Source organism: Myotis lucifugus, unplaced genomic scaffold (assembly GCF_000147115.1).
Source record: "Myotis lucifugus unplaced genomic scaffold, Myoluc2.0 scaffold_424, whole genome shotgun sequence".
Classification (NCBI taxonomy): Eukaryota; Metazoa; Chordata; class Mammalia; order Chiroptera; family Vespertilionidae; genus Myotis; species Myotis lucifugus.
Genome location: NW_005871472.1, coordinates 677,910 through 699,364, shown reverse-complemented (window position 1 = coordinate 699,364; position 21,455 = coordinate 677,910). Strand labels below are relative to the sequence as shown.

General features: G+C 51.0%; 4 protein-coding genes across 13 annotated transcripts in view; 2 read left to right on the top strand and 2 right to left on the bottom strand.

The window, feature by feature from the left end:
• TLN1 (talin 1) overlaps positions 1 to 4,332 on the bottom strand; it is a 30,234-nt gene extending 25,902 nt beyond the window's left edge. The window contains exon 1 of the mRNA XM_023744042.1: positions 4,009 to 4,332. The gene's annotated coding sequence lies outside the window, so the exon portion shown is untranslated. The remainder of the gene's footprint in view (positions 1 to 4,008) is intronic.
• Positions 4,333 to 4,471: 139 nt separating this feature from the next.
• Positions 4,472 to 8,679, top strand: CREB3 (cAMP responsive element binding protein 3). Of its 3 annotated transcripts, none has more exons than XM_023744027.1 (10): positions 4,472 to 4,582; positions 4,683 to 4,820; positions 4,917 to 5,064; positions 5,139 to 5,206; positions 5,321 to 5,410; positions 6,395 to 6,501; positions 6,611 to 6,679; positions 7,806 to 7,893; positions 7,984 to 8,068; positions 8,149 to 8,679. In XM_023744027.1, the coding sequence occupies exons 2-10, from the start codon at positions 4,692 to 4,694 to the stop codon at positions 8,451 to 8,453; spliced, it is 1,089 nt and encodes a 362-aa protein (XP_023599795.1). In that variant the 5' UTR covers positions 4,472 to 4,582; positions 4,683 to 4,691; the 3' UTR covers positions 8,454 to 8,679. The 3 variants fall into 3 exon arrangements, with proteins under 3 accessions (XP_023599795.1, XP_023599796.1, XP_006102772.1); XM_023744028.1 differs by having other exon boundaries at positions 4,477 to 4,577; XM_006102710.3 differs by having other exon boundaries at positions 4,484 to 4,602.
• The window catches only part of GBA2 (glucosylceramidase beta 2), a 13,653-nt gene continuing 744 nt past the window's right edge, over positions 8,547 to 21,455 (bottom strand). The window contains exons 2-18 of one of the 2 annotated variants that reach the window (XM_014468029.2): positions 20,659 to 21,242; positions 17,105 to 17,196; positions 16,466 to 16,581; positions 13,495 to 13,713; positions 12,499 to 12,738; positions 12,158 to 12,260; positions 11,847 to 12,000; positions 11,635 to 11,760; positions 11,268 to 11,440; positions 10,930 to 11,034; positions 10,619 to 10,726; positions 10,381 to 10,532; positions 10,174 to 10,280; positions 9,881 to 10,023; positions 9,684 to 9,799; positions 9,407 to 9,598; positions 8,547 to 9,114 (exon numbers count right to left, since the gene is read on the bottom strand). In XM_014468029.2, coding sequence (XP_014323515.1) covers positions 8,899 to 9,114; positions 9,407 to 9,598; positions 9,684 to 9,799; positions 9,881 to 10,023; positions 10,174 to 10,280; positions 10,381 to 10,532; positions 10,619 to 10,726; positions 10,930 to 11,034; positions 11,268 to 11,440; positions 11,635 to 11,760; positions 11,847 to 12,000; positions 12,158 to 12,260; positions 12,499 to 12,738; positions 13,495 to 13,713; positions 16,466 to 16,581; positions 17,105 to 17,196; positions 20,659 to 21,242 — 2,946 coding nt within the window. In that variant the 3' untranslated portion in view covers positions 8,547 to 8,898. The other variant, XM_023744022.1, reaches the window with a different exon arrangement.
• The window catches only part of RGP1 (RGP1 homolog, RAB6A GEF complex partner 1), a 43,315-nt gene continuing 31,547 nt past the window's right edge, over positions 9,688 to 21,455 (top strand). For all 7 annotated transcript variants that reach the window (XR_002826232.1, XR_001351126.2, XR_002826233.1 and 4 more), the window contains exon 1: positions 9,688 to 9,821. The gene's annotated coding sequence lies outside the window, so the exon portion shown is untranslated. The remainder of the gene's footprint in view (positions 9,822 to 21,455) is intronic.

Here is a 21,455-nt window from a genome sequence, read left to right as displayed (position 1 = left end):
GAAACCACAGCTCGCTCTCTAACTTTACTCCCAAGCAAGAGAGCACCCTCCCCGTCTCCCAGTCCAGCTCTCTGCCCACCTCCCCGTTCCTCGGGCACTTCTCCCAGGAGGTGGACAGACCTGGATGTGGGGGCTCTGGAGGACTGGAGCGAAGCTGGTGGAGGAGTCTGAGGAGCCGAGGGCAAGACTGAAAGGACCCTCCACCCAAAGCTGAAATTGCACATCTCCCCCCATTTCCTCCGGACATATGGGCACCCCCTTCTTCCTCAAGTACGGAAACCTCTGGTGAGACCCCGATAAGGGAGTTGAGTCATCCCTACCCCTACTCTCAGGCTGGTCCTGAGTGGACATCCACAAGTTACCAGAGGGTGGGGAGGAAAGGGAACGGAGTGAACTGAGGGTGATGAGGGCATAGAACCAGGCCCCTGGAAGTATAGGGAGAAGCTACCTAGTTCCTGCTCTGGCCTGAGAACTTTCTTACCCTTTCCATGTTTTATGGAGGAAGCGCAACAACAACACCCCCCCCCCCCAAGGCCCCCTCCCAGGGAACTCCTCCTCCCTCAAGACATTCCTGAGATACATTCCAGAGGAGTTGGGCAATTGGAGGGGGGGGGGGGGGAGGAGAGGGATGGAGGACAGGAGGTCAAATCCCAGCAAGGAATGGAATGTCAGTATACCGGGGATGAGGAATGTGGGGCACATAGAGAATACAGTCAGAGCAGATACCCACAAACGGAGGCGCAGAAAGATAGGGAGGGAGTTAGAGAGAGGGACAAAGGGGGAGAGAAAGCTAAAGACAGAGTCAGAATGGAAGAGGGTTGGGGGAGCAACACTCAGTCTGTTACCAAATTTGGCTTCTGAGTCCGCAACCGCGAGGAGGGGGAGTGGTGAGGGTTGTGGGTGAGACTGACATATCCGGCCTCAAGTTGCTGGAGGCTCATTTAGGGCTGGACTGGGCAGCTAAAGGTCTGGACCTGACCTCTCCCAACAGAGCCTCTCCTCACCTATACCCTTACCCATGCATATTCATTCTCCCCAAACGTACCCCAAGAGAGCCTACGCACAGGGCTTTTTCCCACAAAGCTACTTACACTGTCTGTAGATACACATTATCTCAAACACACAGCCCCTACACAGATCCCATCACAACCACATTATCTTCCCATAAAGACCTCATCCCACACACACAGCTTCCCCACAAATACACCTCTATCAGCAAGCACAACTGTCGCCCCACATCTCTCCTCCCATTATGTAGCTATCCTCCCTCCATTCACCCAGCAAGCATTTCTGAAGTCCTGCTGTAGGGAAGACCCTGGGAACCCAGATAAGCCCTCCCTAGTTTTTGCTCTCAAGGGGCTCCCAGTCAGAGTAGTGGATAAGTTAAGCACAGAATTGTACCAGAGGGCAGGATGTGGTAAAAGCCAAGAGGTGTGTGCTCAGGGGAGGATCCCTTTAGGTTAGGGAAGGAGGACCAAAATGTCTCCATGAAAAATGTTCTTAGACGTTAGGATTTAAAAAAAATAAAGGTAATATAGAAATAACAGCGATCTAGCTTTTTATTAACTATATGTCCATTGCTTTGTATACATAATTTCATTTAATCCTTACAACAACCCTGCAAGGTAGGTGTCATTATTTCCATTTTTACAGATTATAAAACTGAGGTTCCAAGACGTTAAACACTTGTTCAAGGTACTTGTCCAAAGTCACACACTTAAGTTGTGAAGCCACGATCCGAACCCAGGTCTCTCTGACTCCAAAGCCCAAGCTCTCCACTATACCAGCTGCAGATGAGTCAGGGGTAGCATTCCAGGCAGAGAGAATAGCATAAGCAAAGGTGAAGAAGCAGGAAATCACGTAGGAGCATTCAGGGAAGTGAGTAGACAGGCTGGCTGAAGCACAGGGTACCTGCAAGGGAGCAGTGATGGGCAAGTCAGGGTTAGATGAAAAGGCCAGGGAGGACTAGAGAGACGTATGAGGGATCTGACCTACTGGAGGGTAACAGGAGGCTAAGGGAGGCTGTGAGTAGAGAAGGAAAATTCCAGAACTGGACTTTAGAAAAATAACCTTCGAGATTAGAAAGATACTGCATTTGCATAAGTGAGAGGTAATGAAGCCAGAGATAGAACAGTGGAGAGAAGGATGTCACTCATTAGGAAGTTTAAGAGGTAGAATAGACAGGACCTGATGACAGTATGTTCTGTCATCTATCAGGGACCAGAACCCAAAGTCAGGCTGGGTTTCCCAGAACCCAAAGGGCCTGGCTTCTTGTCATTAACAGCCACTCTGTAGCTGGGGAAGCTTGAGTTTAGGTAAGAAACTGGGAAGGGGGAAAGGAAGGATCAGGCTGAGCTGGGAATGTGAAGATGAGGCTGTGGTCAGGGGATGTGGTTAGCCTTTGGGGAAAAGGGGATGGGATGTGGTTAGCACTAGGTAGGGGCAGAAGGTTAGTGCACTGTGCCTGATGGGTACTGGACTTATTGGTGTGACCACTTTGTAAGGTATATAAATGCCTAAACACCCTGTGGCACACCTGAAATTACTGTATGCCAACTGTAATTTTTAAAAAAATCAAAAGCATGTACATACCTTCCCTTAAAATTAAAAAAAGAAAAAAAAGGGGGATGGGGTTAGTGACTGTATTGGGCTGGAAATGGGGAAGACAAGGTTATAGAGGAAGGCTAGGGAAGATGGTAGTAGATAATCAGTCACCGGATCAGGCTGGGAGAAGGGGAAGAATAATTATGTGGACAGTGGCTAAATCAGGGAATGATGAAGTGAGGTCACAGGCTAGGTCAGGCTACAGAAGGCTGAGAAGAGATGGGGCTGTGGTCAGTGGCTAAATTAGGCTGGGATGGAGGAAGAGTGAAGGGACACTGGAAGTGTCTAAGTAAAGCTGGAGTGGTGGAGGGGGGATGGGCTGCAGCCAGTGGCTGGGTCCGACTGCGTAAGGGACAGTGCTATGGTCAGTGGCAGGGTCATGCTGGGAATGACTTGGGGGTGTGGTCAGTGGCCTGGCTGGGCGTGGGATCTGCAAGACCCAGTTTCCTCTTTGGGTCTCATTTCCTCTTTTCTGTTTGGGGAGTGGGGGAAGGGGATCTACAACTAGACCAAGAAATTAAGGAGGCTTAGAACCAGGGGGTGGCACAGAGCATGGACTAGTTCTGTTGGGCTGGGTGTAGGGTATTCAGCAGACGACGAAGAAGTATGCAGATGAATGAGTGAGTGAAAATGGTGGGAGAGTGCTATGAAATGATGGGAAAGCTCAGATTTGCTACTGTCAACTTCTTCAATTTTACTTGCCTCAGGTCATCTACCCTGACCTCAACCACCACCTCTAGAACTGACCCTAATTCCTAACATTAACCTTGACCCTAATTTGTTTCCTGTTTCCCCACACTGGCTTTGACATTCATCCCTTTCCTGGCCCATCCCTCCACTATTTAGTCCTAAAACTGACCATGCCATGGTTCTCTAATCCCTAAAAACTGAATTCCTAACCAGTTCCTGTTGTTGACCCTGAACGCTGACTTACGGTTGGCCATCCTAGAACACAAAATAGTGACCTTAATCCAAACTTTGCACACATCAAACCGACCTGACATACTAGTAACTCTAAATGTTTAACCCGGGCTCTATAACTTCTAAAGCTAACCTTGATTCCTCAACCCAATTCCACCTCATCCCAGGCTCACCCAAAGCTCTCCTACCCACATACCGGCTATCAGCAAACCTCAAAGCCGACCCCCACCCTGCACCTCACTGTCACCCCACTCCCCGCCCTCCCCAAACTCATCTGAGTCAGAGGATCGCTCCCAGAAAGGGCCTGGCTCCCCAAAAGGATCTACTTTAAATTCCGAGCCCAAGCCAAAATAGACTGGACGCTGACCTCTCCACCAAGCCCCGAAACAGCAGGCGCAGGAGTCAGGGGCCCCGCCCGCGCGCCTCCCGCGCCTGGCCTCGCGGCCCCACCCAAACGCTCCCGCTCGGCCCGGTCGGACGTACCTGCGCTGCCTGGCTTATGCCCCGCCCGCCGGCCCGCTAGCCGGCTCGTTCTCCCGGTGGCTCCCGAGATCCGGCCTCGCCCTCCCTTCGGCACTCTCTGGGCCACTTCCGTCCCCGGAACGTCCCCCACCCGTGGGCGGCGCCCTGGGCCCGCGCTCTATGGTTGCGGGGACTTCAGGAAGCTGCTCTGGCCCCAGCTCTCGGTGCTCGGGATCCCACCGAAGACGGGCCACCTCTCCCGGCAGGAAGCGAGGGTGCGGCGCAATCCGGGGGAAAAACGCTCCGACTGCGCTCGAGTTCCCCTTTAGTCTCTGATCCTCCGTTTCCTTAGCCCGGGGCGCAGGCGGAGCCGGGGGCGCAGAATGCCCGCCCTCAGGGTGTGAGGAAGCTGCAGGGACGTCCCCTTTATTTGCATAGCTCCCGGGACGTGGCGCCGCACGTAGGCCACTTCCGCGTTCCCGGGAACTCCAACTCCCAGAATGCCTCGGGGTCTGCGTCACTTCCGCTGTGTTGGAAGCTGAGGAAAATCGAGACTGGGAGGCGGAAAGCCGGCTGAAGAGGGAGTATCGGTTAGGTGGAGCCGGCTGACCGTCGGTGGGTGTTGTGCCTGGGATTCGGGGTTGGGGCCAGGTGGAGGGCTGAACTCCTGTGTTTATGTCCATTTTTCCCGGTAGATTTCCCATATGGAGCTGGCGTTGGACCCGGGTGAACAGGACCTGCTGGGCTTCCTGCTAGGGGAAAGCGGAGATTTGGGGGCGGCGCCCAATGAGGTCTTGGAGGCTCCGCGGGACTGGGAGTTGCCGCTTTCTGAGGTGGGTGGGGGCTGTGAGGCCGGTCGGCGCGGGCCGGGGTGTTCGTGGGGCATGGGTGGTGATAAGTCGAGGACTGTTCATTTGAACCCCGTGCAGGCACTGAGCGATTGGGACGTCGAGGATTTCCTGCGCTCCCTGCCGAGCCCCCCAGCGTCGTTGAACATTTTCAGCAACTCTAATCCCTGTCTTGTCCACCATGACCACACCTACTCTCTCTCCCAAGAACATGTTTCCATAGATCTAGGTGAGCATGAAATAGTGAAGTTTGGGGGGAAGGAGAGGACTCAAGGGCCTGGCTATTCACTTTCCCTTTTGCAGATAGTGGGAGCTGTGGAAAAGAGGGGGTCCAGATGACTCCCCTGCACGTGGAGGACCCGGAAGAGCAGGTACTGGACTTGATTTTCAGGAGGATTATTCCCACATTGCGGAGGTGGGGCCGGATCCCTCACTCCTCTCTGACATCCCCTTGCTCCTCTGCTGCCCACCTTTCCTAACCCCAGGAGGTTGTTGGGCTGATCCTGACAGATGAGGAAAAGCGGCTATTGGAGCAGGAGGGGCTTACTCTGCCTGGAACGCTGCCTCTCACGAAGGTAGGCCTTCCATCGGTTGAGTAAAGGCTGGAGGGGGGTTGTGAGTCCCAAGTAGGCCAGTTCTGTTAATTTTATCAGTAACTTGAAAAAGGACTGAAGTGAGAAATTTAGCAAATTTGCTGTTAATAGGAAACGGGGATGTAGTTAGTATGCTAGCTGCAGGAGGAGATCCTGGTTTTGTGGGGCTTACACGAATTTGTGTTCTCTTTAAGAAGAATTCAAAAGTATTAGTGCGTTAGTAGTATAGGGACTTGGAAAGGACTGCAAACAAGGGGTCCTGACACTTAGACTTCACTGGCTTCACGGTAATCCATCTATAGCTGAAAGGTAGAGTTAAGTTTTTAGGCTGGATTAAGTAGTATAGCAAGAATGAGTGGCAGCTTCACAAGCATGATATACTATGATGCAATCATTATTTACTGGCAAAGATTAAGAAATTTTAATTTCTTCAAAGCATGAATCAGCATTGTGATATGGTTACTAAGAAGGTGAGTGGGGTTTGGAGGCTATATTAAGAGGTATTGCCTCTAGAAGGGCAGTTCCTGTCTTGTTCTTCATTACACTGGCTAGACCACATCTTACTGTCCAGGTTTGAGCCCAGATATTAAAAGGATGTGGTCCATTCTGAGGAGATAAATGAGGTAAATTTTTGCCCAGATTAATTTAGGAAATGTTGAGTGCCCTAAAATAGCTAAGGACCATTAATTTGTTCTATATGGCCCAGAGAGTAGGTATTAGGTAAGTACAATGGATGGAAGGCAGGAATTGGCTCAGAATAAGGAAGATTTTTAATTAATAAAATTGTTGAAAATGGTCTGGCTTGTGAGGGTGTTAACAGCGGGTCCTCGGAGGCATTCAGTCAGAACCAGAGTGCCTATTGGTAAGGGAGGCTGTAGAAGGGATTCCTGCATCGGGAAGATGATTGAACTCAGTTACCTTCCAACTCTGGTCTGAGACCCCCTTTCCTTGTATTCATTCTCTCAGATGGAGGAACAAGTTCTGAAACGAGTGCGGAGGAAGATTCGAAATAAAAAGTCTGCTCAGGAGAGCCGCAGGAAGAAGAAGGTGTATGTGGGGGGTTTAGAGAGCAGGTATGACGGGAGAGGGACTCTGGGGTTGGGGGAACAGAAGTAGTTGGAAGTGGGAGGTTTTTGAAGAGAGGAGCCAGGCCATATCCCCACATCCCTGTTATTCCCTCAGGGTCTTGAAATACACAGCCCAGAATCTGGAGCTACAGAACAAAGTACAGCTCCTGGAGGAGCAGAACCTGTAAGCACCTCTCTATAACATCACTCCCTCTCCTGCTGTCTCACTTTTTTCCTGCTCCACACTTGATTTCCAACTGGGCAGCTCCCACATGCAAGGTCTGATTCTTTGCCCTTATTTGGTTTCTGATTCTAAGCTCACAGTAATGGGGAATAAATTCACACATAACGAAGGATAAGTTAAGTATCAAGAAAGACAAGAAAGCCCAGCTGGAGTGGCTCAGTGGTTGAGTTTTGACCTATGAACCAGGTCACAGTTCAGTTCCTGTTCAGGGCACATACCCAGGTTGTGGGTTCGACCCCCAGTGTGGGGCGTGCAGGAGGCAGCCAGTCAGTGATTCTCTCTCATCATGGATGTTTCTCTCCCCCTCTCTGAAATCAATAAAAATATATTTTTAAAAAAGAGAAAGAAAGACCTCATAGGGCAGATGACATTTAATAATAGATAGGACTCTAGGAGTTGGGGTGGGGGTATAGAAGGAGAGGAGCGTTGTAGGGAGAGAACACAGTAGTTCAGTTTGGCTGGAACCCTAACATAGGTAAGTTGGGCCAGAGGTAGAGAATCTAGACTGCCTGGTGAGGGTTATGTGTGTAGCTAATTAGGCAGTGTAGAACCACTGACTATTTGCAAAGGAGTTTAAGTCAGGGCAGGGCAGAGGTGTGTATTTGTTTTAATGAGGAACTTTAGGCATTTTGTCCACAGAGAGGAGGAAGTCATTTGTAAAAATAGGACATAAAGAGAATTACTCTGTTTCTAGGTCTCTCAGGAGGTATACATGTTATTAAATTTAAAATTTTTTTAAAAATATATTTTATTGATTTTTTACAGAGAGGACAGGAGAGGGATAGAGAGTTAGAAACATCGATGAGAGAGAAACATCGACCAGCTGCCTCCTGCACACCTTCTACTGGGGATGTGCCCGCAACCAAGGTACATGCCCTTGACCGGAATCGAACCCGGGACCTTTCAGTCCACAGGCCGATGCTCCATCCACTGAGCCAAACCGGTTAGGGCAAATTTAAATTTTTAGAGGCTCTAGTGCACAGATGGAGGGGTGGCTTTAACAGAAAGGTTTCATTGTATCTCAGGGTGCCAGGATAGGGCTGCTCACTGTCCCCTCTTCTTCTAGGTCCCTCCTGGATCAGTTGAGGAGACTCCAGGCCATGGTGATTGAGATATCTAACAAAACCAGCAGCAGCAGCAGCACCTGTGTCCTGGTAAGGATGGTGATGGAAGGAGAGATCCTTCCAGGTGCAGGGATGGGTGCAATCCAGAGCTCTTCATCATTTCCTTTTCTTGTGTTCCAGGTCCTACTGTTCTCCTTCTGTCTCGCACTTGTACCTGCTATGTACTCCTCTGGCACCAGGGGGAGCCTGCCAGCTGAGCGTGGAGGTGAGGGGCTTGAAGATAGTATTATGGGTGAACTAGTGGGAGAAGCCTGGCCTGCTTCTAAAGAGTCTTTTTCTTCTCAGTATTATCCCGCCAGCTTCGTGCCCTCCCTCATCAGCTGGAGCTGTCTGTCCTGCAGTCGGAGGAACCAAAGGATAGCTCAGACCATGAGCTCCAGGCTCCTGGCAACTCTTGCTGCCTGCCCTCCCACATGCCTCAGGCTCCTGGCACAGAGCCTCCCCTGAAGTTGCCACTCCCTGATCCCTTTTCAAAGTTCGCCTCCCTGGGTCCCATCGTTCCCCTGCATGCAAATCTCACAAGAGAAAGGGAATGGCTCCCTGCCCACAGCCCCATATCTGTTATCTTGCAGGGCAGATACTCAGGCTAGATGGGAGGCCAAATGAAAAGGAATACGAGAAGGCTAGTTTTAGCATCTGTGCCCCGTCAGGATGCCTTAGGGCTCAAACACACCACACTTACCATCTTTCTGGGTCTTTTATTTGTACCCATGTATGTCTATCACCCCATGAATGGACCTGGGGGAATCAATTGACCTTGAACATTTCATGCAGTGAGGGGATGGGATGAGGAAATAAATAAGTAAGTGATTCTGATGCCTGGGTTACCCTCGACCCCTTTACTGGTGTGAGTTGGTGGGGAGAAGGGGAGGGGAGCATGATTGTCCTAGTGGCTCAGGGTTGCAGAAGACGGGGGCTAGGGAAGAGCAAATGCCATGTGGGATTTATGTTAGTGCCTCCCTCCCACAGTTCAGGGGGCTCACTCTGGACTCGGGTTTGCCATGACTTCCTTTGGTCCGAGTTTAGACCCTGTGCTTAGTCCTGTGCCCTGGATGTTTGGAGCTCAGCCTTTTTATGCTGCTGCTGCAGGGCCAGCTGCATGGCCCAGATGCTCAGTGGCCGCATGTAGGCCAGAGAGCGGAACACTCGCTTTTGGCAGTATGCCTCCGGGGTCTGGAAGCCCAGGCCCAGGCGCTCCCACACAGTACGGTAGCAGCCTTCAGCTGTCTGGAAGCCCTCGCAAGTCAGGCCCTGTAGGGAGAGATGGCAGTCACATTAGTTGGCACCCCCTGAATAGTCTCTTTAACTGGACAGAAGGAGGCAATGGGGTCTCTGCCCTCAGGCAGTTCCCAGCTAACGGGGGAGATAAATTTAACCCACAGGCAGATGACTGAAGGCAGGAGATGGAATGCATGCCAGGGGAAAGAGGGAGGCTTTCTAGGTGAATAAGATGGCATGGGTTAGGCAGTACAAATAACTGAGGGCTGAGGAAGTGCTGGGCCATGAGACAGACGGGGGAGAGATGGGGAAGGCAGTGCATTACCTCCTGGATCATGGTGGCTGCCAGCCCATAGACCACGCCCACCCAGACTTCATCAGACTGGACACTGGATCTATCAGGGACACCCTGGGGCTGCATCCCATTCACAGCCCCCATGGTCCCTCCTGCAAAGGCCTGGACATTGAATTCAAAGATAGTTTGGAGAGCACGAACCACGTGTTGGGTAGGAAATACCTAGAGGGGCAAAGGCAGAAACAGTCTCTTAAACTTGCTTCTTCCAAGAAAAACCCACCTGGTTCCTCCTCCTAGTCTCTCTCACCTCAGTTTCTCCTTCTCCTAGGCCACTAGCCCTCAGGAACCACTGGCCAGCACACTGGTCAGACATGATGCTACAGGACTGAGGCCGAGAGCTGCAATCATAGTTGTAATAGCGGCCTGGAGTGGAGGGAGGGCAAAAGTAAGTCTCTTTGTGTTCCCACAGCTGCCTTAAGACTCCTTAGGAATCCCCCAACTCACCATTCCATAGCAGTCTCTCATAGGCTTGCTGGCCCCGGCTAAGGATGGAAGAAAACTTATCTCGAATGTCCTGTGTCCCACACAGAGCAGCCATCTGGACCATCATAGCCACAGCTGCCAGCCACAGTCCTCCACAATAAGCACTGATCAGGAAAATGGGTTTAGGGGTCAGACTTGGCAGCTCCAGCCATTCCCATGCTATATAACAGGCAATGAGTCACCCTTCCTTGAGCCCACAGTCCCTTAGTGCTTAGTTGCCATCTCAGGTCCCCTGTAAATCCCTGTCCCCCAACCTGGGGCCTGTGGTGACCCAAGCGTCATAGGTCTGGTCTGCATAGCCTCCATTTTCAATGAGTCCATCTTGGTCCTTGTCAAACTTCATTTCAGACTCCATCACGGCCTAGAGAGGGACCAAGAGAGTGAAGACCTAGATACTAAGGAAAGACAGCCAGCTATCTCTCCCCAAACACCAGTCATGCCCCTGTACATGCATCCCTTACCAGACACACAGGCCACATGTCCCTCAGGAAGCCCTGGTCCCCTGTCAGGTAATAGTCCCGATAAACCTGCAGCACAAACTTCAAATTCAGGTCTTTCCAGTCAGCAGTATCATGGATCACATACGCATTGACCCGGAGCCATGGCTCGTCATCTGCAGGAGGGAAGGGAACCTGGTTTATTTGTGTTGGTGGTAGGGAAGAGGGAGGGAAGCTGACCTTGAGGTGGAAGGATTTTTACCTGGGTCCCCAATATCATGGGGGATGACATTCCTCCTTTTCACAGGTGCCATTACCCCACTCATCAGGTACCGTCGCCATGTCAGGTCTTCCCCAAGTGTGGCCAGAGCTGGGGGAGCAAACATACAAGTTGTGGGGGGCGCGGGGAGAATGGGCAGTCTTGGGGTGGTGTAGAGCTGTGTGTGACCCCAGAAGGAAACCAGTAAATAGGGTACAGGTTATGTTGGGGGAAAAAGACAATGTGAGGGACCACAAAGGTTCAGGGGTCAGGAGAAGCTAAGGGGGCAGAAGAGGCACAAAAGAGACCCTCACCCATGTCATACTGCAGGCTGAGCTCGAGTTTGGGCCATAGCATGATGAGGGCGAAGGAAGCGTAGAAGTGGACATCATATGTGTTGTACATGCGATATTCCTGGCCTGGAGGAAGGAGGGATACACACTGTTGCCAGAATTCCTCTTCGTATTCCCCTCCCTACCTAGCTTGTCCTCTGGAGTTGGGGGTGGGGCACTGTCACACTCTATACCTGCCAGTTACCCCTCATCCCAACCAATGACCTGGGCAGGCAACACTCACCGTCCTGCCTGGTGGTAGGGCACTAACTGGCCTCACAGATACGGCCTGCCATACTATGGCCACCAGCAGCTCGTACCTTCAAGGTAGCCAAATCGACCATACTCCGTGAGGAGGGGGCGGAGCTGACACATGTTCCCTCCCAGCTCCTCTGGTAGGGAGTCCTCAGGAACTTCCAGCCATACTGTGCCTCCATCAGCCAGGAAGTAGAGTTCATTGAAGAGCGCAGATTTGTACCAGGCAGGCAGGGACCTGGGGAGTCAGGAGGGAGTGGTCTAATAAGTGTGGACCTCCCAGGAAAGGAAGGACTCTGGGGTTCAGTTGAGTGGGGGCACCAAGTGAATCCCAGCTCTACTCTGCTGACTTTGGTGGGTGGAGAGTGAATTAAGGAGCCCCAATTGGAGAGTGAGTGCCTGGGAGGAAGGGAAGAGATGGCCCATTGACACCTGTCATCCAATACTGGGCTCTGCCAAGCTGAGATCCTCTCTTCCCAGTCTGCGTATTGGCACAGTGCATAGTGACTAAGGGCAGGTGCTGCATCACCATCTGAGCCAAAGAACCTTGTGTATCGCCTGGGGTGAGAAGAAAGGGGAGGGGTAAGAACATGGGCTCCAGGTCACACCCTACCACCTTGGATCCCTATTCTCTGTCCCCTCACCTGTAGTAGACCTGGCCCTGAGCTCCAAACATGATTCTGGGCATGTCCCAGGCCAGTGAGAACTCCAGGCGGCACCGGCCTCGAGGTGGCAGCTTACTCGTAACACACACAGCCCCAGCGATGCCTACCCCTTTCTGCGAGAGGGTGCTTCGACCTGAGAGAAGCACAGAGGAATCAGCACAGACACCTCCTTCATCCCCAAGGATCCCTAAGACGGGAGCAAGGCCAATTCATTACCAGGCCTCCCACCCTGCTCTCAAGACAGGGACAATCTCTTTTCCCACCACCTCCCTGTTAGACCCCCCCATCACCAGCGGGGGAGTCCAGCTGTCCATCCTGAAGTAGATCCTGCCACACCTGCTGCCCAGTGCCGTCAGGGTCAAAAGCTGTGATGTGGGTTACCGTCGTGTCTGCCTGTTAAAGGGCCAAAAGCTGTGAAGGGAAGCTCCAAAGAATGCTGGCTTCCAAACTGCTCAAGCTCCTGTTACATATTCCCACCTCCTCCAAGTTCCACAGGCTTATGGGCTGTGGTGAGAGTGGGACTCAGGAGTTTAGGAAATGAAGAGACCATGGTGGGATGGGGTGGGCTCTGGGGCTGGCTGGGAGTAGGGGTTGCAGGTTAAGGTATAGTATAGGACAGGCGGCTCCGTACCGTGAGTCGTGCAGCCACAGCCATCGTGTAGGGATTTGGAAGGGTTGGATGATGCAGCAGCAGCCCCCGTATGGTCTCCCCATTACGCTCCAGACAGAAGGGTTCATTCCACAAACCCCCTGAAGCATCGTCCCCACCTCCCAGTCCATTCCGCATGGAGAACATGATGGACACATCCAGGGCTTCATCACCTTCATTTTCCACATCCCACACAAAGACTCCTACAGGCAGACTGCTGTCCTGGGAACAAGAGATCAGACTCAGATGGTCTCAGTGTGGCTCCTCCTGGGCCCACTCCCCATGATCAAGCCTTGTACCAAGGACCTGACTCAAATACTCCCAATATATTCTTTTTAATTTTTTTTTTTTTTCAAATTGAGGGAGAGGAGAGGGAGAGAGATAGAACCATTGATAAGAGAGAAACATCAATCGGCTGCCTCCTGCATGCCCCCTACCAGGGATCAAGCCTGCAACCCAGGAATCAAACCTGACCGGGAATCAAACCAGTGAACTGCTGCATGGGCTGATGCTGAACTTACTGAGCCACACTGCCCGGGCCTCCCAAAATATTCTTTTTTTTTTAAAATATATTTTATTGATTCTTTACAGAGAGGAAGGGAGAGAGATAGAGAGTTAGAAACATCGATGAGAGAGAAACATCGATCAGCTGCCTCCTGCACATCTCCCACTGGGGATGTGCCCGCAACCCAGGTACATGTCCCTGACCGGAATCGAACCTGGGACCCTTCAGTCCGCAGGCCGATGCTCCATCCACCGAGCCAAACCGGTTTCGGCTCCCAAAATATTCTTGATTTCCACTAGCATCTCCCCATATTCCCAGGCAGGCTACCTACCAGGAGACAGAAGACCAGTTGGGCAGTGGTCCTGGAAAACCAGTATGATGTTCATGCTCCAATCCCTTTCACAGGTCATGGAATTTCCAAGAGACAGATCCCAGGGAAGGGAGGACAATGGAGGAAACACAGGGAATCTCACCTGGTAGTCATGGGGCAAGATGGGTGTGATCTGGCGGCAGGTGAGGGTGACATTCTGGCCAGGAAGCTGATAAACAGTCCAGGCTCGGGGATAGAGGGCATGGTAGAATGCAAAGAACCCACACAGGCCCCAGTTCCAGCTGCGCAAGACACTTGGGCGCTCCACGGACAGGACTTGCTGGTACACAGTCTGCCCTTCCCGACGCAAGCACACTGTGAACTAAACCAAGAAAGAAGATAGGCTAGAACCTGGTAACCCACAGGCACTTCACACTAGTCTCCCTCTCTTCCAAATAGCTCCTCTGCTTCCAGAGCCTGCAATGGTTACCACTGCATCACAGCCTCACTCACCCCCAGGCCTCTCCCCCAAGCTCAGTGAGTCACCACCACGTCCGGCCTCCTCCATTTATCTCCCAGACTTCCTCTCCCTTCTCACCACTGTGGTCTTCTTGCCCTAAGCCAGCCCTCACCATCTCTGCTTTTACCCTCCATCCCTACTCATCTGGGTATCAGTTCTTTCTTATAGACAAATCAAGATATGCTAGTCTGTGTTTATGTTTCAGTGACTCCCCATGGCCTTCAGACTAAACTCTTCTACCTGGATTTCCAGACCTTGATCTGGCCTGTCGCTGCTCATTAGACTCATTACCTGTTGAAGCACCTATATTCTGGTCATATCAAATACTCTATGCCTTGAGCACACTACATTTCCTCCATGCTTTTGCCCATGCTCATTCTAAATCTGGTGAAACGCCCCCATCTTTTTAGGCCTAGGCCAAATACCATCTCTTCTCTTCAATCGTTGAGTCATTCTCCTGTGTATCCCCCTATGCCTCTAGTGTGTGACAATGTGTTTATTTACATTCTGACTCTGACTGCTCCATGGGTTGAGGGCAGGGACCCTTTCTAGTTCACTGAGGTCCCCTCTCCAGCTGTGACTCCCAATCAGTCAGGCAGCGTTGGCATGAGTAGGAAGAGAAGGGCAAAGTCTGCAGCAGTGTCCTTTTTGCTCAGTGTCTCTCTCATTTTGGCATTGATGTGGTCTCACAGTGTCTTCTTCTCAAAGTCCCCTAATAAAAATTTAAGCTTGCCCGGCCAGTGTGGCTCAGTGTTGAGCGTCAACCTATGAACCAGGAGATCACGGTTCAATTGCTAGTCAGGGCACAAACCCGGGTTGTGGGCTTGATCCCCAGTGTGGGGCGTGCAGGAGGTAGCTGATCAGTGCTCTCTCATCATTGATGTTTCTATCTCTTTCTCTCCCTCTCCCTTCCTCTATAAAATCAATAAAATAAAATAAAAAAATATCTATATCTATATCTATATCTATATAAAATTTAAGCTTTGCCTGGCCAGGTGGCTCAGTTAGTAGGCATCCCATATACCAAAAAGGTTGCAAGTTCAATTCCCAGTCAGGGCACATACCCAGGTCACCAGTTCCATCCCTGGTTGGCACGTATAGGAGACAACCAATCAGTGTTTCTCTCTCCATACCCTTCTCTCTAAAACATCAATAAAAATATGCCTCAGGTGAGAATTTGAAAAAACAAGATTTAAGCTTCTGGAGAGTAGGGCTATGAAGGGTTGATATCTCTTCCCTTGGTTCAGAGTATGTCTGATATTTTTAAACATATATAAAAAAATAGTTTTGTGTTTTTGTAATAGTAGATAATGGTTAAGACCATGGCTCTTTAAAAAAAATTTTTTTTTTTATTGATTTCAGAGAGGAAAGGAGAGGGAGAGAGAGAGAAACAACAATGATGAGAGAGAATCATCGATTGGCTGCCTTCCACACATCCCACACTGGGGATCAAGCCTGCAACCCGGGCATGTGCCCTGGTCAGGCATCGAACCATGACCTCCTGGCTCACAGGTTTGACGCTCAAACACTGAACCACAAAGGCTAGGCAAGACCATGGGCTCTTAACCACAGAGGGAACTGAATCCCAGTACTTCCCTTTACCAACCATATGATCTTGGGCACGTTACTAAACTCCTTTAGATCTTAGTTTCTTCTTCTGTAAACGGGTATAATAATATACTTACCTTATAGGATTGTCTTTAAGTATTAAATATTACACAAAAGTTCTAACACATGTTAAGCATGCAATGACTACTTTAACTGTAGAGTCATGATTCTGGAAGGCATTCCCCTCGGGATACCTGAGTGATGAGCCAGAAAGGAAGCTTGGGACCATTGGGCAGGGTTGGTAAAGCTAACTAGGAAGGGCACTGTCATTAATTGGACTCAAGGTCTGCTAGTCATTTCTCCTTTGAAGATGAGCTGAAGCTGGAGGCATCCCTTAGACAGGAAATAGGAACTTGGTGGACAACTCAACATGAGAGGTCACTAGAGATGATGAAAGTAGATCACATGCCTCTGGCAATCTCAGCCCAGGAAGGAACAGAGGGAAAAGAAGCAAAGCTTCAGAAAAGGGAAGGCTAGAAATCTATGCTTGGGAGACGAGGGGCTTCCCAGGCCCTTAGCCAGAGAGACCAGAAGAGTGATCACCAGCAGAGGAGCTGACCTCTGGCTGAGGGCTGGCAAATCAGGGTGAGCAGTTGGTGCTTTCTATGCATCTGTTTTCCTCATGATTTGCAGACATTGGTTTTGTTTTCCCTTCTGGTCCTACCATGTGTTCTTTCAAGCAGGTGAAGTGATCTGGGAATTCTCTGCACTCTGTGGCTGAGTACTGGCTCAGCGAGTGGAGCTGGGGGGCAGCACGTAGGTAGAAGGTATTTATTAGAAAAATGGAGGGCAGAGGTGCCAGGGCTGTAAACTCTTTCAAGGAACGTGTACTCTGTGAGTGTCTCATTCCTATAGTACACAGGGCTGGGCACACAGGAAGCATCCTGAAAGGACTTACTGGACTGAATCATTTACACATCTGCCTGCCACATCCTACATGGCTAAGAGGCCCTTCCTGGCATGGGGAGGTACTGTCTTGGCCCTCTCCTCCACCACTGGCTCTTACTTGGTCAGCAATGACTGTCCGGTGCTGGTACATTCCAGGATTAAGCTGCCAACGACAGAACTGGCCTCTCCAGCCTCGGGTTATAGTGCCTCCTCCGATGCCACCCAAGGGACAACCTAGAAAGAGAATCAGGACCATGACTAGGGTAATGGGTAGAGGAAAACAAGCCCATTTCTCACTTTCTAGACTATAAAGATGGGTTCCTCTAAAAACCATGGGCATATGAAATCAACATGTACACTTTAACTTATACAATGTTATATGTCAATTATATCAATAAAGCTGGGAGGGGACCCCCTAGGGCAGTGGTTCTCAACCTTCCTAATGCTGCGACCCTTTAATACAGTTCCTCATGTTGTGGTGACCCCCAATTTCATTGTTACAAATTGAACATAATTAAAGCATAATGATGAATCACAAAAACAATGTAATTATATATGTGTTTTCCGATGGTCTTAGGCGACCCCTGTGAAAGGGTCATTCGACCCCCAAAGGGGTCGCGACCCACAGGTTGAGAACCGCTGCCCTAGAGGATGGGGGCAGTAAAGCTTGCCTAAGTGGAAACATCTTTGCCTCACTCTGTGCCCTCTCTGGAGGCTGCGCCCTCTCTGAACAGGGCAGAGCTGGGGTGGGGCTCACCATAGATCTGTCTCAGGGGTACAGAGTTGATGAGGTCGATGAAAGGTTTCTTCTTCTCCACCTGAGTCTTCTGGTACCACCACTGCAAGTACCTGAGGAGCAGGAGGCAGTGTGATGGAAGGGGTTGTGGGCAAGTGCCTTCCTGGCTGCAGTCGCCTACCTCTTTCTGGACACCCAGCTGTGATTTCCCATCACATGTTCCAGGGATCCCACCTTTGCTTCCGAACCTCCTCCTCTCAACTTCTCTACAGATCAAGGTCCCCTCATCTTCCCAGTCCCCAGCTTACAGTGTGGGACTGTCTTTGTTTCTTTTCTCTGTTCTCCTCAGGAGCTTTCTGATCTTTCCTCATCTCTAACTCCATTGCCACTGCTTTACTCACCCCAGCAGCTTTTGTCCGAGGTGTTGAAAGGGCCAGTTATGATTTCTAAGCTGTAAGTTTTGTGATTTTGCTCTCTTGTAATATCCCAGTAAAGTCTTAAAAAACAACAACATTTCCCTGGGCTTGTCACAGCTCTGTGTCCCACAGGCAAATGATTCTGTTTGGGATTCAATGACATCTGTCCTAGACCATCTTCTAATCTTACTTTCTTGCAACCCTGCCCTCTCCCAGTTCTACTCCCTACCCAGCCATTTTATATTCACTATTCAAGCACAACACTTACATCCATGTACTTGTGTAAGTAACCCTTCTGAGCCCCAGTTTCCTCATCTACAAAATGAGGATACCTCCTGCCCTACCAAACTACCCACCTCATGGAATGAGCAAATGACATAATAGGTAGGAAGGCCATAAAGTGGCATACCTGTGTCAGGTATGATCATTACTTGTACATACACTATCTCAATTCCCAATCAGATGCTGTCTTGTTATTTCAGTGTTCCTCACGTGAGTCTGACATACTTTTAAGTTCCTTGGGGAAAGGGACAGTGACAACGACTAGATGATTATTACCCATTGCTTCAAGCACAGGGCAGGGCACATGGTCTGCAGTCAATATTTGCTGAATTTACATGATTGTACAAACAGTGGGGCATAAGAGAGATGAACATAGACAGGAGCAAGGGGAGGAGAAATGTGCATAACGAATAGGGAAGTTACATTCTGGGGGTAGAGGGGAAGGGAGGGAAGACAAAGATGAGATGATGGGAAGGCAGACGATCCTTCCTGCCAACTTAGAGGAAACTGGACTCTGAAACTAGAGGCCAGAAAGGACTGGTGAAGGGAAAGAGAGTGCGGTGGGCATTAGGGCAATGAGGAGAGGCAGAACAAAGGAGTATCTGGTATAGAACTGGCACTTAAATATTTATTGAATGAATGGACTCTGTCTGGGAGAGCAATCAAAATTGAGTTCTTACCACACTGAGGCCAAGAGAACTCTGTCTTTTTGGAGCTCCTGATTCGAGGACCCTCAGTTCAGCTTTCTCTTAGGTTTCTCCCATTCCCCGAATTTAGCAGCTGACCATTCTTGACCTATTTGGCCTTTCCATAATTTCAGCCCCAACTTAAGAATTATCATTCAGAATTCTTCCGTCTCACCCCTGTTTCTCCCCAGAGCAGGACCTCATCCCACTCCAAAAGCCCTGTGTCAGTGGCCTGCACTCTATGCTGATATGGGAAGCCAAGGTCCAGGGGCCTGAGCATAGCTTCAGGCCTCTGATTCAGCTCATACACAGGGACAGAGGGGTAGGATACCCACCTGCTCTTTTTTTTAATCCTTGCCTGAGGATATGTTTTTATTGATTTTAAAGAAAGGGGAAAGGAGAGATAAAGAGATAGAAACATCCATGAGAAACATCTTTAAAGAGAGAGGAAGAGAGAGAGTGGGAGAAACATCAATGTGAGAGAGAAACGTTGATTGGTTGCCTCCCGTATGCACCCCAACTAAGTATGTGCCCTGACCGGGAATTGAACCTGCAACCTTTTGGTGTATAGCAGGGGTCCTCAAACTACGGCCCGTGGGCCACATGCAAATACAAATTTTGTACTTGTTCCCGTTTTGTATTTTTACTTCAAAATAAGATATGTGCAGTGTGCATAGGAATTTGTTCATAGTTTTTTTTTAAACTATAGTCCGGCCCTCCAATGGACTGAGGGACAGTGAACTGGCCCCCTGTTTAAAAAGTTTGAGGACCCCTGTTGTATAGGATAATGCTCCAAGCAACTGAGCCACCATCTGTTCTTGACCTCAATGTCCCCACCACATGCACCCCAAAGTGCTTCTCTTAGCACCTTAGCTCTACATTCTATTTTGACCCAAAGGTTGGGCTAGGGATGACTGTTCTCTGGTACTGGCCACCCACAGTTACTAGCAAAGGAGAGGCATTCCTAGGCGGCACCAGGCCCTTCCCACTACCCAGGTCTGGGGTTAGGTAAACGGACTCCCCCGCCCCAGCCCCAGAGCACTGAATGGGAAAGGAAAGGATCCATTTATTTATTTTTAAAAATCCTCACTCGAGGATATATTTTTTCATTGAGTCTAGAGAAAGATGGGATGGGGGAGGGATGGAGGGAAGGAGGGAGAGAGAGGGAGAGGGAAAAAAACACATCCATGTGAGAGAAACATCCATCGGTTGCCTCATGCACGGGCCCTGACTGGGAATTCAACCCTGGACCTTTTGGTGAACGGGACGTCCCTCTAACCACTGAGCACAACCAGCCAGGGTAGGGAAGCACCCTTTGGCTGTCAGCGCTGGGTTTCACAGCCTTCAAGCCTCCCTCCGTGGCTCTGTGTTTACTGTGTAGAATGACTCAGGATGACCTCAGGGTGATGCTTTTTGTCCTCACATCCACCTGTTCCTGTTAATGGGTCTTGGTCTCCCGTCTCTAGTTTTTTAATTCAGTGGGGGTATGGCGGGACCTAGAGGAGTTCTACAGCCAGAGTAAGCTCTTCGGGTGTCTGCAATCCTTGGGTAGGGAGTGCGGGGGCAAGGGAGACACCCGGGCAGGCTCTGGAAGGCTATTCCTAACAGCTCTGGGGACACCTATGGCAGTGCCTCTGACCAGAGGGCGTCTACCTCAGAGTAGAGTGAGCAGCACCCCTCATCACCCTCTCAGGATGAGAGAGCCGGCAGCCTTGGAACTACAGCGTGATGGGTGCTGGACTGCAATGTGGTGTGCCTCAGTGAGGTACTGAGAATACTCCAGCTGCTCAGGGGATTCTGAGACGCACCCCCGCCCCAATAAAACAACATTGTGTCAGTACCTCAGCAGCCACACTATCCTTTCCTATCCTACACCACAGAGCTAACTCCAAAGACCAGTCTTTGGAAAAGAGGGAGCATGTGAGAGGGAGCTTACTGGGAAAGGCTGGCTGCAGGCCTAGATGTTTCTGCTCTTTCCTACTAAAAAGGCAAGTTACTGGGATTAAAGGGTTGCAACAAGATGTGACCTGGTCTTACTCTTCAAAATCAAGGCTTAGAGTCTGTTGGGGATAAAAGCCACTTGATTGGGTCAAGGCACATCCCCGCTTTCTCACCCCTTCCCACTTCTGCTGGAAGTCTCGGGCTGGAACCAAGTGAAGCCTCGGGACTCTAGGCGGTGGGATCTACTCACCTCAAGCCCATGCCCAGGTGCTTTATCAGGTTGCTGAGGGAGATGTCATTGGCATTAAAGGGTTTCCTCTTCTCGGCAAACTCATGAGCCAAGCAGATGCGCCAGCCAAAGGGAGGCACCTGGTAGCCCTTGGCTCTGCCCTCGTAGGAGGCCATCAGCTGCCCAGGGTCCTCCTGATTGCTGCAGCCCCGCTCATCTCGGGATCGGCTGTCCTCAGGGCTCTCGCCGTCAGTGACCTGCACAGCCTCAGAGTCTCCAGTGTCTTTAGCGCAGTAAACCTGTGGGTCCCCTTTGGCACAGCTGGTCTGCTCCGAGGCGGGGACTCCGGTCCCCATGCTCCCTGGATCCTGGGTCCCCACGACCTCGATGGCCCCGGGTCCCGCGCCTTCTGATACAAAGTATCTCGCCAGCCAAGTGCAGAGGCGGGTGCCGACTGTTTTTAGGTGCCGTCCTGGCGGGCCGGCCGCTGGGGGAAGCTGCGGTGAGCAGGTGTCTCCGTGTAACCCGGGAGCTGAGGCTGCAGCTGCGGCGGAGGCGACAGCAGTGAAGCCGCCTCGAGCTCCCCGTCGTCGTCTCTCCGGGGCCTGGGCGGGAAGGGTCGGGCCTCGTCGTCATTGGGCCGCGGTGATGAGCGAGCCGGGCCAAAGGGCGACTACTGGGCCAGCGGAAAGGGGAGGGGCCGGCCCGCGAGGCACCGCCCCCGGGACCGGCCGGGGCGCGCGCGGCCGCCTCCGCCTCGTCCCCGGGCCGCAGCACCGGGTCCCCCGGGCTGGGCGCCGGGTCCCGCCGCCGGGGAC

What these genes read in the sequence shown, in the direction of transcription:
- CREB3 (XM_023744027.1), top strand. Translation starts at nt 4,692, where the DNA reads ATGGAGCTGGCGTTGGACCCGGGTGAACAGGACCTGCTGGGCTTCCTG. An exon ending in GGGAGTTGCCGCTTTCTGAG is followed by an intron (nt 4,821 to 4,916) that starts GTGGGTGGGGGC and finishes AACCCCGTGCAG; the next exon opens with GCACTGAGCGATTGGGACGT. An exon ending in CTCCTGGAGGAGCAGAACCT is followed by an intron (nt 6,680 to 7,805) that starts GTAAGCACCTCT and finishes CTCTTCTTCTAG; the next exon opens with GTCCCTCCTGGATCAGTTGA.